Source organism: Aspergillus puulaauensis, chromosome 1, assembly GCF_016861865.1.
Source record: "Aspergillus puulaauensis MK2 DNA, chromosome 1, nearly complete sequence".
Lineage (NCBI taxonomy): Eukaryota > Fungi > Ascomycota > Eurotiomycetes > Eurotiales > Aspergillaceae > Aspergillus > Aspergillus puulaauensis.
The window spans coordinates 904,564-919,799 of record NC_054857.1 but is presented as its reverse complement, the minus strand read 5'-3'; the positions used below and the strand labels follow the sequence as shown (position 1 = coordinate 919,799).

General features: G+C 49.1%; 3 protein-coding genes across 3 annotated transcripts; all 3 read left to right on the top strand.

Annotated features, from left to right (window-relative positions):
* Nucleotides 1-1,016: 1,016 nt before the first annotated feature.
* Nucleotides 1,017-7,618, top strand: SEN1 (putative tRNA-splicing endonuclease; the record flags this gene model as incomplete). The annotated part of the gene is made up of 4 exons (XM_041700430.1): nucleotides 1,017-1,039; nucleotides 1,120-7,291; nucleotides 7,350-7,445; nucleotides 7,514-7,618. 4 exons carry the CDS (start codon nucleotides 1,017-1,019, stop codon nucleotides 7,616-7,618), a joined length of 6,396 nt encoding a protein of 2,131 aa, XP_041549771.1.
* A 3,365-nt stretch (nucleotides 7,619-10,983) lies between these two features.
* Nucleotides 10,984-13,827, top strand: APUU_10404A (uncharacterized protein; the record flags this gene model as incomplete). Its single annotated transcript, XM_041700419.1, has 2 exons — nucleotides 10,984-11,862; nucleotides 11,920-13,827. The coding sequence occupies 2 exons, from the start codon at nucleotides 10,984-10,986 to the stop codon at nucleotides 13,825-13,827; spliced, it is 2,787 nt and encodes a 928-aa protein (XP_041549770.1).
* Nucleotides 13,828-14,477: 650 nt separating this feature from the next.
* Nucleotides 14,478-15,236, top strand: APUU_10403A (uncharacterized protein; the record flags this gene model as incomplete). Its single annotated transcript, XM_041700408.1, has 2 exons — nucleotides 14,478-14,495; nucleotides 14,571-15,236. 2 exons carry the CDS (start codon nucleotides 14,478-14,480, stop codon nucleotides 15,234-15,236), a joined length of 684 nt encoding a protein of 227 aa, XP_041549769.1.

The following is a 15,236-nucleotide window of genomic DNA, read 5'->3' as shown; positions in this document are numbered from 1 at the left end:
ACGGCTTCACGTCGGTATCTTACCGCTGCATTCTGATCTGTTTCTTATCTTTGTTTGATGAGTAATCTTCTGTTTCTTCTGCTTGTCGCACCATTTGTCGATTCCCCGATAGAAGGCGTTTGGTATACACATATGGGTGGTTGGGTGCAACTTTACTTTTGTTTTTATACCTATTATTCCCACACTGGGACTTTTTTTCACGCTTATCTCTCGTTCGTCCCTGTCCTTGTCTTGTTTACGGCATACAACTTTGCTGGACCCTCTCTTTTTACTGTACAAAAGCATTTGTGCGAACGCATCGTTGCCTGAGCCCCCGTTACAGTTGCTCTTTCATAATTTTTCTTTTCTTATAAATAGTTTTTCTCTCCATCGATGGTGAGATTTGTTATGTCGGAGTCTAGCTTGGACATGAGAGGCGTATGAGGGGGACGTTTATGGACGTTATGTACTCTGCCGAGTTTTACAGAGACATTGTTAATTTTGAATGATGATTCTCAAGACACTGTATGTCCTTAATTGATTCATGTAGAGTCCTTGTAGTGAAGGAAAGGCTTCCTTGAGCGCGTAGGCGCGTAAAGCGGCCTTTAGCGTGTCTCACCGCCTTCCTCTGAATATCCCCAATAAACGGATCAATTGCTAGTAATTATTTTCTTTCTTCAGTTAATCCCAGGAACTGAGCACCTCTCACTTCACTTGGGAGGTGAACCACTCTGAATCTCTTGGTCCATTAGGGATTTCTTTGCTCCAGCCATACCCCGATCACTTGACACGCTGACGTACATTTAACATCTGCACATTGGCTGTCGCAGCCTCCTCTTGAAGTACTGAGTTTCCTAAGCTTCACTATGGTCATCTAAGCTGCTTCAGTAAACCCAGCCCTGACCGTCGTCAGTATAAGCTCTATTTATACCCTAATATTCACCGCAACTTCATACCTCGCTCCTTGCCGGAGGAATGTGGTGCGACCCTTTGCTTGCCTGTGGAACATATCACTCCAGGTGTATTAGCAGATAGCCATGGAATTCATGGATATTGTCGCGTAAGAACCAAGCGCAAGCCTTTCTACTCTCGTCCTCCCTTCTTGTCTAGTTGGATGCTGAACAAATCTTCTACTATCAGGGAGCTTCAGACCCTTCCTAGCGAACTCCATATTCTATGTCCGCGACAAAACGACGACGACCATTCACGATACGATAACGATAACGAAGTCGATGAGTCGGGGAGGAGTGTTTCGCAATTGGTGGCGGAGGCCAAAGACCGCAGAGAAAAGTTCTTATCTTGCTTCCGGATCCTGGCTTACAATGAAGAGGTCGCAGATATACAAAATTGGATTTGGCATAAGGTAGACGACACGTTGGAGAAATGCGACCTTTGCATTAAACAGTACTACGTCGGGAAAATATGGCTTATGGAGCAACTCAAAGAGAACTACGATGACGAAGATATCGAAAAGTTTTCTCGCATGCTTGACGGGTGGGACATCAAGCGGATTACCAGAAATCTGACAACTGCAACCGCCAAATTAAAAGAGGTGCCTCCAGATCAAATCGGCCTACATGTGCTGGATAGGGCATCGCTGTTGTCCATCTTTGAGACCTTGAGCTGTGATGCTATGCTACGCAACGACAGCTTACTGACGGAGCATTTCGACGAGCCGTTTAGATTGATTCAAACCAAACGCACTCTCAAGGTTTCGGATTACATTCCCGCTGTCACCCGCTTTTTATTTGATCCCAACCAAAGCCGCAGCTTCTGGGCCATTCATTCTTGGATGCGGTATCAGCGACCTCCAACCACATCGGAATTTGATTGGGCGATCAAAGAAGGCCTTGTTGATGCGTTAAGGACAGCATCTCAGCAGCCGGTGCAAGTAGCTGTAATCCAGCGGCTGTGGCGCGGCATGCAACTCATAGCAAAAAAACTGGATAAGGAGCAAATAACACACAATCTACGCGCGCTGGAAATCGATCCATGTCGCCTCTCCGTTGAGCATCTTGCCATCCAATCCCATGGTTTACGATTCACCCTTAACACCGTTCAGATATTTCTAGAGAAGGCACCTGGGGATTTTTGGGATGCAATGCAGACAATATCGCCTCAAGCTATTATTGAACTGGTGTTTTACAACCCCCAACTGGACGCTTTCCTTATGCAAGCCACCGAGGGCGAGGCATATGAGAAGTCAGCCATGAAGGATATGTTATCATGGGTCAAACCGTTCATGTCATCGCTGAAAGGCCCTCATCAGCCTACAGCATGTAGGTCGCTTGTTTATCAACTGATAGATCGCCTGCAGGACCAGCGCTTTCCAAACCTAGCGAGGTACCACTGCTTTGATGTCGGATTGGACAGCCTACTCCATACGCTTCGCAGTTTTACCGACCACGAAGCATCAAGAGAATCAGTAGCGCGTATTGTTCTGTCTGAAACTCTGGGGGTCGTGAGCGAATATATCAAGACAATCCTCAGGCCTCCACAGTTTGCTGTTGAACAGAGTCGACAACGCAATATCAAAACACTTTGCATGGACGTCATACGCAACACTTTAGCCCTCGAGTGCCAGTCCCTGAAGAGCGATTACGAAGTAATCCTCAAGCAAGGTTCGCTTCAACATGGTGTCAGCACATATTCTTCTTCCATATGGGATGCGGTTATCGTAAACCTTCACGAAGATGATCTCGCTCTTTCAACTTCCGCTTTGCTTGGTATCTTACCATTGGTAGGTCTTGAGAAATTTTCCACGAGAGAGGGGACCGTCCCAGAGAAAACAAAATTCAACTCCATATACGACCACCTTACTCATATCGCCTGCCAAATCATTGAAAGGCTGGCCGATTTCAAACCAGAGCATCTTGATGAACTTTTCAAGAGCCAGGATACTGGCAGTGCTCTTGTATCTACTCTTTTTGCTGCCGACTCCGATACCTACCAGGCGGCGGTGGATCTCATCAAGAACGTTAGCAGCCAGTCCGCTAGAAGAGATGCAATTTCCCACCTTCTCCAATCTTTCTTTACCACGACAATGTACGGATTTAGTTGGTCATTCCGACGGATCTCAAATATGAAGACATTCGCTTCGGCACCGAGAATGATTCATACCGGTACAGATATCGTGGATATCCTCTGCGACAGCCAAACTGGTATACTCAGAACCCGAAAGCTTGTTGATCGCAGAGAAACCCTGTCTCTTCAAAAGCTCTGGGAATATCTTTGGCAAGCATTGACGACCATATTCGACGAGACAGAGGAGTGGCATCGTCGCGGTAATGATAAGTCAGTGATGTTGGAATTTTGCCGTGACAGCATCCAATTCGCGGATCTTTTATTCAGTCAATATGGTGTCTTCTTAAGTGCTGTTACAGATGCAGATCCCTCCCAGGCGGCTGCTGCTAGTGAAAACTTTCTCAAGCCGCCCACGGTGACAATGAGTGGAATGGCTAAGTGGCTCCGACTCAAGGATGAATATCTTGCGACCACATTGGTTGGGCTTGTATCCAAGATTCTTCGTCGTCTAGGTGAACTTAGCGTGACAACGCTAAGAGCCGATGCTTTAAGCTTCATCGAAGGAGTTGCAGTCAAGAATACTGTCAAAACTATACTCACTCCGAGGGAGAAGGCGGAACTTGTGAGAGCTCTAGAGGCCTATTACAAGAAACCTGTGGTGACTGCATCAACTGCGAGCCTCAAGAAGCAGAGCATGATTACTACATTTGCCAAGCCAACCGAATCTTCTGCCTCACCGAGTCCTTCAAGGGCGACAGATGAATTTGATGAAAGCGACGTTTCCGACAGTGTTCTACTACAGCTCTCCCGATCTGTTGAATTGAACAAAGAACGGATTGCGGCAGTCGAGGCGAAGAAGGCGGAGAAGCCTACGCGAACACTTCCTGTTACTTCAAAGCCGGCGCCTGCAACTCCGTTGAAATCCAACTTGGCCGTTCAATCCTTCCGAGAGAAACGTGAAAAGGAAAGGGAAGCTAAGAGACAGCGCGACCTCGCAGCATTGGCACGTCTGAAGAAGAATGCGCCCACAGGTGTTGCCGAACAAACAGCCATGCAAGGCTCCGCGATTGCCGGACTGGGGGTGAGGGGCAAGGATCATTCTGCTCCTGCTGATAGCATGATGGTTTCTTCTGGCTCCGAATCCGAATCAGAAAGCGAAGATGAACTCGATAAAGAGCTGTTTGGCCCTAGAGCAAGCTCCAAGCCAGATGCCGTCAAGGCTTATGAGGAGAGTAAGAAAAAGTCATTGAAGCTTCAAGGTCCCGTCAAGAAAATCAAACAAGTGCGTTCTGCAAAGGATATGCGTGCTCGATTGGCTCCCGACCTTTCTTCGCTGCACCGTACTATTCTTGCTTGGGATTTTTTTGCAGGCGGTGACCTACCTCCTAATTCAGGACGCACTGATTATAGTCTTGTATCGAACGCTTTCCGAGATCCAATCGAGTATCAGAGAACATTTGAGCCTCTCCTAATACTCGAAGCCTGGCAAGGCTTTCAATCGTCGAAAGAAGAAGGTTCCTTCAAGTCTTTCGATATCAAAGTCGCAACACGTCTGTCGGTGGACGCGTTTGTCGAAGTTAGCACCGTAATGCCGGGCACTGAAATCAAGGATTTGGGTATCGGTGAAGCAGATCTCGTTTTGCTTTCTAAAGCAAGTACCCCTGCAACCAATTCGTCAGCACCTCACTGCATGGCCAGAGTTGCCGGTATCAATAGGAAAAAGGGCAATGTTGAGGTTTCCTACAGGGTTAACCCTGGTAATCCTTTCATTAATTCACTTGGTCCCGGAGCAGCAATTTTTGGGGCAAAAATAACATCTTTAACGCCGCTTGAGCGTGAATTCGGTGCCCTCATGGCACTTCAATACTACGACCTTTGCGATGAGATCGTCAGAGCCAAACCATCGCCTATCCTTAATTACTCGGATGCCAGTCTCAAGCCTCTCACAGATAACTACAATGTTAATCCTGCTCAGGCAAAGGCCATCAAATCCGCACTGGACAATGATGCTTTTACTTTAATCCAGGGACCTCCAGGCTCGGGAAAGACAAAGACCATTGTAGCGCTCGTGGGTGCACTATTGACCAAGTCCCTTGGGGATCAAGGAGTTTCCATATCACGTCCAACTGCGCCAGGCAATTTGCGGCCCGCTGCAAGAGCAACGACCTCAAAGAAGCTCCTTGTCTGTGCACCCAGTAACGCTGCTGTCGATGAGTTAGTCATGCGATTCAAGGACGGTGTCAAGACAATTCATGGCCGCAACGAGAAGCTGTCAGTTATTCGTTTAGGAAGAACAGATGCTATAAACACAAACGTCCTTGATGTTACTCTCGACGAACTAGTGAATGCGAGGTTAAACCAAACATCTCGCAAAGAATCAGGTGAGACAGACTTACAGTCGATATATATGGAACATAAGGCCGCAGACACCGCGTTTAAAGAAACCCGCTCGAAAATCGACCAATGCAGGGCACAAAGCCTCCCCGTTCCGCATGAGCTAGAGCGAGAATTTGATCTGCTCAAAAAGAAAAAGACCCTCTTGAGTCAACAGATCGATAACGCGAGAGACAAGAATCACACTGCTGCCCGCGACGCGGACCTTAACCGCCGACGGATTCAGCAGGAGATAATTAACGGTGCTCATGTCATTTGCGCGACCCTCAGTGGTAGTGGGCATGAGATGTTCCAAAACTTGAGTATCGAATTCGAAACAGTTGTTATTGACGAGGCGGCTCAATCGATCGAATTGAGCGCACTTATTCCACTCAAATACGGCTGCTCCAAATGTATCCTTGTCGGAGATCCAAAACAGCTGCCACCTACGGTTCTATCAAAGGTCGCCTCAAAGTACCAATACGAGCAGAGCTTGTTCGTTCGAATGCAATCAAATCATCCCAAGGATGTGCATTTGCTGGACATTCAATATCGTATGCATCCAGAAATCAGCATGTTCCCGCGCACCGCCTTCTACGAGGGTAGGCTACAGGATGGTCCCAACATGGCGCGTCTACGTACTCGCCCTTGGCATCAGAGCGAGCTTCTTAGTCCGTACCGTTTCTTCGACGTGCAGGGTCTCCACCAAAGTGCTACCAAAGGACACTCCTTGGTAAACTTTGCGGAATTGAAGGTTGCAATGCAGCTCTATGAACGCCTTTTGACAGATTTCCGGGACTATAACTTCAGTCGCAAGATCGGTATCATCACTCCCTATAAAGGCCAGCTAAGGGAGCTTAAAAACCAATTCGCCAACAAATATGGAAACTCGATCTTCAATGTAATCGACTTCAACACCACGGATGCCTTTCAGGGTAGAGAAGCTGAGGTCATCATCTTCTCCTGTGTCCGGGCCTCTAATAAAGGAATTGGTTTCTTGTCCGACATTCGTCGTATGAACGTCGGTCTAACCCGTGCCAAGTCATCACTTTGGGTTCTCGGCAATTCGCAGTCTTTAGTCCAGGGAGAATTTTGGAAAGGTCTAATAACCGATGCTCGTCAAAGAAATCTATACACTGATGGTGATATCCCGACTATTCTCAAGAAACCCCAGTTTACTGGCTATAAGAACGTGGAAATGGCTGAAGCCGACGCCTCAGAATCTGCGGTGCCGTCGAGGGCACCTTCTGCCGGGTCTATCTCCCGACCATCTTCAACATCTCTTGATAACCTTCCATCTGAGTCCCCATTCTCTGGAACTGCGCCACGGAAAGGCACGCCTTTGATATCAAAACCTGAAGGGCCATCGGGTGGCTATAACGGCTTGGACGAAACGCGCAACTGTGGTATTTGCGGGAGCTTCGCTCACCTGACGCCTAAGTGTGACAACGAAGAGTCGAAAGAAATAGCGCGGGGCAATTGCTTCAGGTGCGGAGAAGCCGGCCATACAAAGTTCAATTGTGCCGCAGAACGCTGCATGGAATGCGGACAATTTGGCCATGGTTCAAATAATTGTCGCTCGACAACCGTCTTACCAAAGCATGAAAAGACGCGAATCGCACGGGAGGAACTCCATCATTCTCGAAACCAGAAATCACGAGTTGAGAAGCAGCGCCAAAAGCAACTAGGCGGGCATGATCCGAAGGTGCCCGTTATCCAAGTCCCTACAGAGAAATCGAAAGTCCAAAGCACCGATGCTTCGGGCAAGCGCAAGCGTACAGACTCTCCAGCGACTGATGGCTCCAAGACTTCACGACAAGGAAAGGCTGATCAGAGTGCACCTCGAAATGCACCGACTGGCCCAAAGAATCAGCGACGCAAGCTTGATGCTAATGTCCCCCCGCCAAGCACAGCGGTAAGTTCACGATATCTTATGAGCGTGATTTAAGTTTGACTGACGGTGTGTACCTCAGAGCTTGGTGAAGCCTTCACGGGACGGGCCAGCGTACGCTCCGCTGAACAATAATAAAAATATGGGGGAGCAGCAGACAGGCCCAGGTTCTGCAAGTGTATGTTTAACAAGTCCACATATCGGGCTACGATTTGAAGTATGTACTGACTGACATCCCTGCCTCAGCATCCTCCTCGTCCACCACAACGACCAGGAAACGGACCTCGGCCGCCACCACCCATGCGGAAAAAGAAAGAGGCCGATCCGTTCATTCGCCCAAAGCGACGATAAACAATACATCTTCCGCTCGGTCCATCTTACATACGTGCAGCCTGCTTGAAAAAGCGCCAGTGCTGTATCACTTTTCCTGCCTCACATTATCATCATTTTGCAGTACCCTTCCACATTATCTGTATTACCTTAACCCCGTTTCATCCTCAGGCCTTTCGAACTCAACTTGGGATTGGCCTCAGCATCATTTCTTCGCCCGGAGATTTAGACTGGTTGTGCATGCCATCATCGAACACATAGCGGCAAGCATACAGTGGCGTTTGGGTTATTGCTTTTCAATTATTTTATTTACTTTTCTCGGTTTACCTTTTTTTTTTGCTATTCTTGCATAGGCCTGAGCATTTTTGTGCCAGAAAGAGGGGAGGCAGGCAGTCTTCATGTGCATATACCCGGTGATTCTCTAAAGCAAGACGGATTTTTCGCTTCCTCGTAGATATGATACAGTCAGCCGTGGTTTGAAAATCGCCACCATATTTGGGATATAGCTCTCTGAGCCACTTTGATTGATCGTTAAGCTGATTAAAGTTTGGTCCCATCTTGATTTCGTCTTCAGATCTCCAGCAGTAGATTGATCGCAAAGCAGTCCCCGCAACTTCGGAAGCCATTCGGGAACGGGCATAAGGCATGACATATTCCTCCGAAAGATGGAGCTCTGGTTCACACCTCCGTAGGGAGCCAAACCAGAATAAAGCTCAAGTAATTGGAAAGCGCGCTCTTCCAGTCGCAGGTCGCAGTTAGCTGCAAAAAAGGTTCAGCCTTTCCCGGAGGAGCACATTAGTTGCAGGACAGCGACTCATGCCGCCAGCCCGCACGGCCACTGCATAGAGTCAATGTCACAAGCCGCGGAAAATGGAAAGTCAAGGCCGAACCCATACATCTACTGGCTCAGGGTTCAGACCACGCATTGATATCGGAGAATTTCAACTCTAGCATGGGCGATTTGCACATTGATCTGCCGCAAGGAGGCGGCCTGTTCTCTGGCCTGAGCAGTGGCCTCGAATTTAGGGCAACGCTACCTACCGTAGTAAGGATCCTAAGAGTTGCCCAGCTACTGTAGCCTCAAATTTACAGCAATTCAGAGCAACCTCCGCTCATTATGGCATATGCGCTAGCATATTCTCTCCTCTTTTTTTCTTTCTTTCTTTTTTTTTTTTAACTTCAAGTCAGAGGTAGCAGGCTAGCAGCATCCTTCAGGCAAACAGACAGCAGGCCCGGTCAATGTTGAGGAAGGATTCAAATCGCAGCTCGCAGTGCTCAGTGCTGGAATAATGGAAATACTCTTACGTACTTACTTATCAATTTTACCTCACAAGCTCAGCATTTCCTTATCTCTTCAATTATTATCCTTGGACAAGTATAAAAGTCGATAGTCTGGGCTGGCGAGAGAAGCTCTCACAGAGAAGGCATGTTTGCTTATTTACACTCCATGATTTGCGTGTTATTGTTTGGTATTGTTTCTCGCCGCTATTTTTACTTTCTTGCATCAAGCTATTCTCCAACGGTTGAGACTCTTAATATTGGGGGTTTTCTTTGGTATTCGGCGAGTTGACAAAGACTAGGCGGGGACTGTGTGCAGCGGGAGTAATGTGATCTGTAACAGCCACCTCCATTCTCCTTTCTTTCTTTCTTCTCCTCCTCTCCAACCTCCCCCCCTCTCTCCCTCATCGAGTCATCGCCAATTGTCCATCTTCCCCTTCGACCCACTCCTCCATTGCATTCATTTGTCTTTCTGGTCCTCTGATCCTGGGACCCACTCTCCTGGGTTTGCTGATGCTCCTCCTGTTTGCCCATCTGTCACAATGACGAGGGTTCCTGGTCTGCCACCATCCCATTGGCGCCAGCTCTGTGTTTGCCCATTTTTCAGCTCTGGCAAAGTACGGACGGGCCTGGCCTCTCGCCTGGCAGCTGTCACTCCACTCTTTATCCTGACCCACCAGGGATCCTCCGTCCATCTATCCGCCCAAACTCCAAAGCGTTATTCTGGCCGTGAAGAAAAAGGCGTCTGTCTCTCTTCCTTTGCCTTTGCAATAATGATTAACACGTCTAGAATCAGAAGTAGCCTAGATTGCGATCCATCCACAAACAGAATTGTAGTCCACTCTTGTCTTTCCTGAGGGGCAAGGCTTTAGGGATACTACTACGAGATACCCCTTGCATCGATCGACTTCAGGAACCCATGCCCGAAGCATTGACTCGGGAACGGTTCGAGGTCCAAGATTACACAGCCGGCAGACTAAGCATCGATCCAATCGCTTTTATGTTGGGGGGCATTTCAATGGGGCGGGTCCACACCCCAAGCCATTCTCTTTGAGACCTGCATCAGCGGAATAATGAGGCAGGAGGCAGGCCCGTAGCCGGGCGATTCTTCGAGAAGCGAGGCTTCTTCGACGGAGCAAGAATGGGCACAAAGGCCCGAGGAGGACAAATTTTACGTTCTAAAATACCGTACGCGGGCGATCTCCGGGCCCCCGAATCTCTAGATCAAGTATCATTTCTGGTTTACAGACATCTATCATCTCGATTGACAGTTGACTGGACCTGGTTCTGCGCCAGCAGAAACTCCGATCGATGTGTTCACCGTCTGACAGGAATGACGATCAAGATTCAGGATCTCCCGCCGACGTTTCTTAGTCGAATTTTGCTTTTTTTTTTGCCATGTCCACTTCGAGGCTCATTCCCTCTTTGGTCGATCAATAGATCCACAATCTGTGCCTACTTTCTCCAGTTCATTGCCAATGCTTCCCCTCCTCCTGGCCTGGATCGCTCGAGATCCGAGCACGTAGGAAGACCTAGCATGCTAGCTCTGCTTTGGTCCAACTCTATCTCGTAATGATCAAGAGCGAGATATGGGTCCCAATTGGCGTTGCACCTTCTGCACTGTTGCATCAAGCGTCAATTCGATGAAATATCCCCGAATACAAAAGACTTTTGCAGTACTGATTTCCGAACTGCACCTTCTTAAACTCCAGAAGCCCTCTCCCTTCTCCCGAGAGGTTTTCCTTTTCTGCTGACGATTATTAGTTTTCAACCTTCGGAACTGTATTCTCATTTGCTAGTTGCTTGTAGATATTGGCATCCTCAATACACATTCGGCTGCCTTCCCTTGCTTTTCTTCACGCTTGGTATCCCCTTTGGGATCTTTTGGCCACCTGCACGACGTTGATGGTCCTTATTGACCTTTTTGGCAAACGAACACTCCCGTTTCGGTGACTTCCATGAAAGAATACAACGCGCACAGAACTTCACATCCCTGAACCGAACAAACGCTAGCCCTGCAGATATTGTCGAGCATTGAGCTTCCATACCCCTGTTGAAGCCGCTAACGTCATACCTTCCCGGTGGCTTCACCCTAGCTGCGAACACTTATGCAGAAGCGCAACGAGATCGGATGGATCCTCGAGGCACCGAGTCCAATTATCCCCATGTATCGGCCCGCTTCACAATCATCCAAACGCGCAAATTACACTGTGACGGCGTTGTCCCCGAAATACCAAGAGCATGTATCCATGGCAGATGATATACATTCTCCCGCCACTCCCAAACCACGATCGAGCAACGAGAATGTCACAGAGATTGTTCAGTTCCTCCAAGCCCACGTATTTCCCCAAGACCAGTCGCAGTCGATTGGACCGAAAGACATGATCAAAGCTGGACAGAGGCGCCTCAGGTTGGCCCTCCGCAACAGGAAGGGCACAGAATCAAAGGCCAAAGCCCAGGACACATCTAGTCAAGTGGCAACACTACACAATAATAGCTCCTTCCCGATATCTCAATACCGCAAATGGGGGCACAAGCGAAACTCTGCTTCAACTGCGTCTAGTTCCAAGTCTGTCTCGGACCTCAGTTTCCAATCGAGTTCTAGACGGGACGTCGAGACCATTGGCCAGCCATGGCTGGAGAGCCCACTTGAAACCAGAGATGAGCCGGGCTCGAAAGCAAGCAGTCAACTCTCATCGCTCGACCTCCGTGATCTCGCATCATTTGTTGAGGCTGCTGTGAACTTCTCTCAACTCGAAGATTCCATTCCACCGCCTTATCAGCCACCGACAGAGCAACATACAAACACGGCAATCGGGGCCCTCGCCGCTCAACATGTACCACACCTTGATACACCGGTTAGATCAGCAATCAAGGGTTCAAACTCGGACGCGGAGGACATGATCCACAAGGCTAGTAAAGAATCACCAACAGACCCAAGGTCCAGCCATCCTGCTCAACCGAGGGCACCGGCCAACAAGAGCAATGTAAAAGTTCTATGAGTGTACCTCATCTATGGGCTAGAATATGCTGACTTGAAGCAGTTTGATATCCAACCATTAGAATTCAAGCCAAAACGCGCTAGCCCAGTCACTACTAAACCGCCTCCATCCAACACGGCAACCAGCTCTAAGAGCTCGCCAACACTGAAACTATTCCCAGATGCGGCTGTCCCACGCACTTCGAGTCGAACGACGTTACGTGTTCCAGCTGGCCGGTCACCAACCCCAAATCGGTGCTTTTCGCCTGCTCCTGGATCTCAGAGCACCCCAGCGTTGGCTACTTTCTTCGGGTCAAGTAGCAATGAGTCCAGAAGTTCCACCAACAGCATACCCAGAATTCAAGAGAACACTTCAGAAGCACGTAAATCCACCAAGCCTTCCTCACGTGGATCGGAACGACCTTCAGCAGATGGTATGAAAAGTATCAAGCCTGGGAACACTCAATTCAAACCAAGTCGCCGTCATTCGTCATTGCTCCCTAGTTTGGTTAATATCTTTCCCATCCCAGCACCATCCAGACCATTGCCTTCAGTACCAGTGCCAAATCCTCGATTCCATGATGTCAATGATCAAAAGGTCTCTTTGGACCGACAAACTGCACAGATTGACACGAGGCATCTAACTTCAAATACTCCAAACAGCATGTCGTCGGGACTTAACACGTCGTCGCTGAAGAGTTCAGAACTTAGCAACAGTCCTACCCGTGGCCGTGACTCCCCGTTTCCAAGGCTAGCTACCGAAATCGAGGATCCCGCAACCACCAGTACAACGGCCGTCGGACCACCAATACCGGTACAGCCGCGCCATGGCTCTCTAGGGAAAGCCGGGCGTAGTCGTGAAGCGAAAGTCCGTTCAGTAATAATGAAAGACTTGCGTGCGAGTCGCCTTGAAAAAAGCCCAAGTAAGGGTAAGACTGTGGAGGAGCACCCATCTCAAGTCCATGGCGGCGGCCACATATCACTAACGCAAAGCGATGATTCCCAAATAAGAGCCCAACGGCAACATCAGAGAAGGATTTTGTCTGGGCCTTCCTCGCCGCCTCCTACCTCTCCTCCACCAAACAACCCTCCGCGACATGCCTTTCAAAACCGACGATATTGCACATCCCCAGCAAGTACTATAGCCGCCGCACTTGAGGTTCTCGAAGGTGTTTCGCGCCCGACTTCCGGCCGGGAACACGGCATGTGTCAACAAAAGGATAATTTCCGGAGCGTCGAAACAAAGCGTCGGCGAGAGTCCACAGAGCCGAATGTACCTGATGCACTCGAGATACCTCTTCCCTCTTCAGATGATGAAGGTCCAGACGGGGACTTTTATTGGAATCCACCGCGTAAAACCTCTGGCAAACGCCGACGTGGGAAAAAAACTCCTATCATCATCGATGAGCCTGCGTCTGAGAGGGGCCGGTCGTTAAAGAAACGCCAGGTAGCCGGAAACGCCCAAAGACAGCAGGTTTACAAGAGATGCGATTCCGAAAAGGCCCTTGGGAAACATCGCTCTCCAAAAGATTGCCAACCTTACGAGACCTGCCGCCACCAAGAACAAGAACCCAAGGCAAATTCTTCACTTGAGGGACGCATCGAGCACCTCGAACGCCAGAACAAAATCCTTCAGGCTGCACTCCTTGCGGCTTTGGATGTGGGTGTCAAACAAGATTTATCCAGTCTGCTAGCAACCTCGACAGCATCGACCACAGCGCCTCCTCTTACGGCTAGATCTTCATCGTCGACAACGAACACCTCGGTCTCTGAAGTTCCTTCGATGGAACACATCAAACGCACACGAGGTAAAAAGGTCCCTTACCGTCCAGAAAGCTGGATTGCAAGTCCCGACTCGTTCACTACCTGCAGTTACGACGGAGATTGTAGTGCACAAACCAGGGAGTTGGAGGAGATGATAGACAAATTCGATCTCAACTGGGTCTCAGATCCATCCAACATGATGAACTAGGAAGCCTTAAACCAGACGGTCGACTATCTACTTTCATTTGTTGTTCAACAAGGTTGCCTGCCATTCACTTTGGATTTCCTTTCTACCTCAAGTCCGCAGTTGACCGCATATCATGGTGATCATTGCTCATACTTTCATGTTCCTCTTGTTTAGTTGTCGCTCGCTTTGTTGTGTCCCTAATACCCTGTGATCTTCGGCAAAAAGTCCAGTCGTATTGTACATAGCCCATTCCATTCTATCAAGATGCCGTAATATTTAAGACTCCTTTATTTCAACACCCAAGTCACTTCATAGAATTACAGTGTCTTCTGTCTCCAACGAGGGAAAAATCACAGTCCTTTTACAATATGAGAGAGGAGACCAAAGTAGGTGTCCATGACGGCATGACCCCTTGCCCTAGCCAAGCCAAAGAAGGTGCTTAGTCATCTGTTATTGCAGCGGTTGATCATCGAGATTTGTTGACAACAGCACAAACAGCTTCAGTTATCCCACAATTAAATGATCCTGGCGAACCGTGTCGAGCTCTACGGCTACTAAATTTTTGAACATCCCGAAACAGCGCTATAAAAAAAGCTTGATGCGTCCGCTGCATCTCTAATCGGCCCAAATAACTTCACCATTCTCGTCACCTCCCCGCAGCAGCTCAGCAAATGGCGAACTCAACAACAGTACGCTTTCCCCTCCACCATGGATCTCGCAAAGGCAAGATAAAACAAACATATACTGACAAAATCATCTACCAGTCCCCGCAAATCCCACAACACGTCTCAGCTCTTCTCTCCCACCTCACTTCCCGCCCAGGGGTCCAATCGACCCTCATCCTCTCCCGCAGAGATGGCTCCATTATCCAAACAACCGGCCTCTTAGCCCCTCCTAAACCTACAAGAAGCGAAACCTCCTCCCCAACTCCAGTTGGCGCCTCTACAGAAGACGCATCTACTACCACCGCCGTCGCCGCCGCCGCTCCCTCGTCTCCACAAGCAGAACCCCAACAACCCTCCATCACCTCTCCCACATCAACATCAACACAAACGAAGCCCTACCAACCCTCCGCCGCAGAAGCTCTGGCAGCACATATATTTGCATTCGTGTCTAGCGCGTCGAATCTCAGTTTCTCGCTCACTCACCCGCAAGGCGATACCGCGGCATCATCCAACGGCGTCCATGAGACGGTATTAGGCAATGGTTCTGGATCTGCAGGCGGGTCTGCGCGGGAGGATGGTGAGGGCGAGGGCTCTGAGGGACAGGATGATGATGAGGTGAAGCTACTCCGGTTGCGCACGAAGAAGCATGAGATTGTGGTTGTACCTGACCGGAAATATCTACTTTGTGTTGTGCAGGATGCGACTCCGAACGCAGCGGGTGGTGCCGCGACGGGGACGGGAATCGGAGGGCGTTCCTCGAGGTAA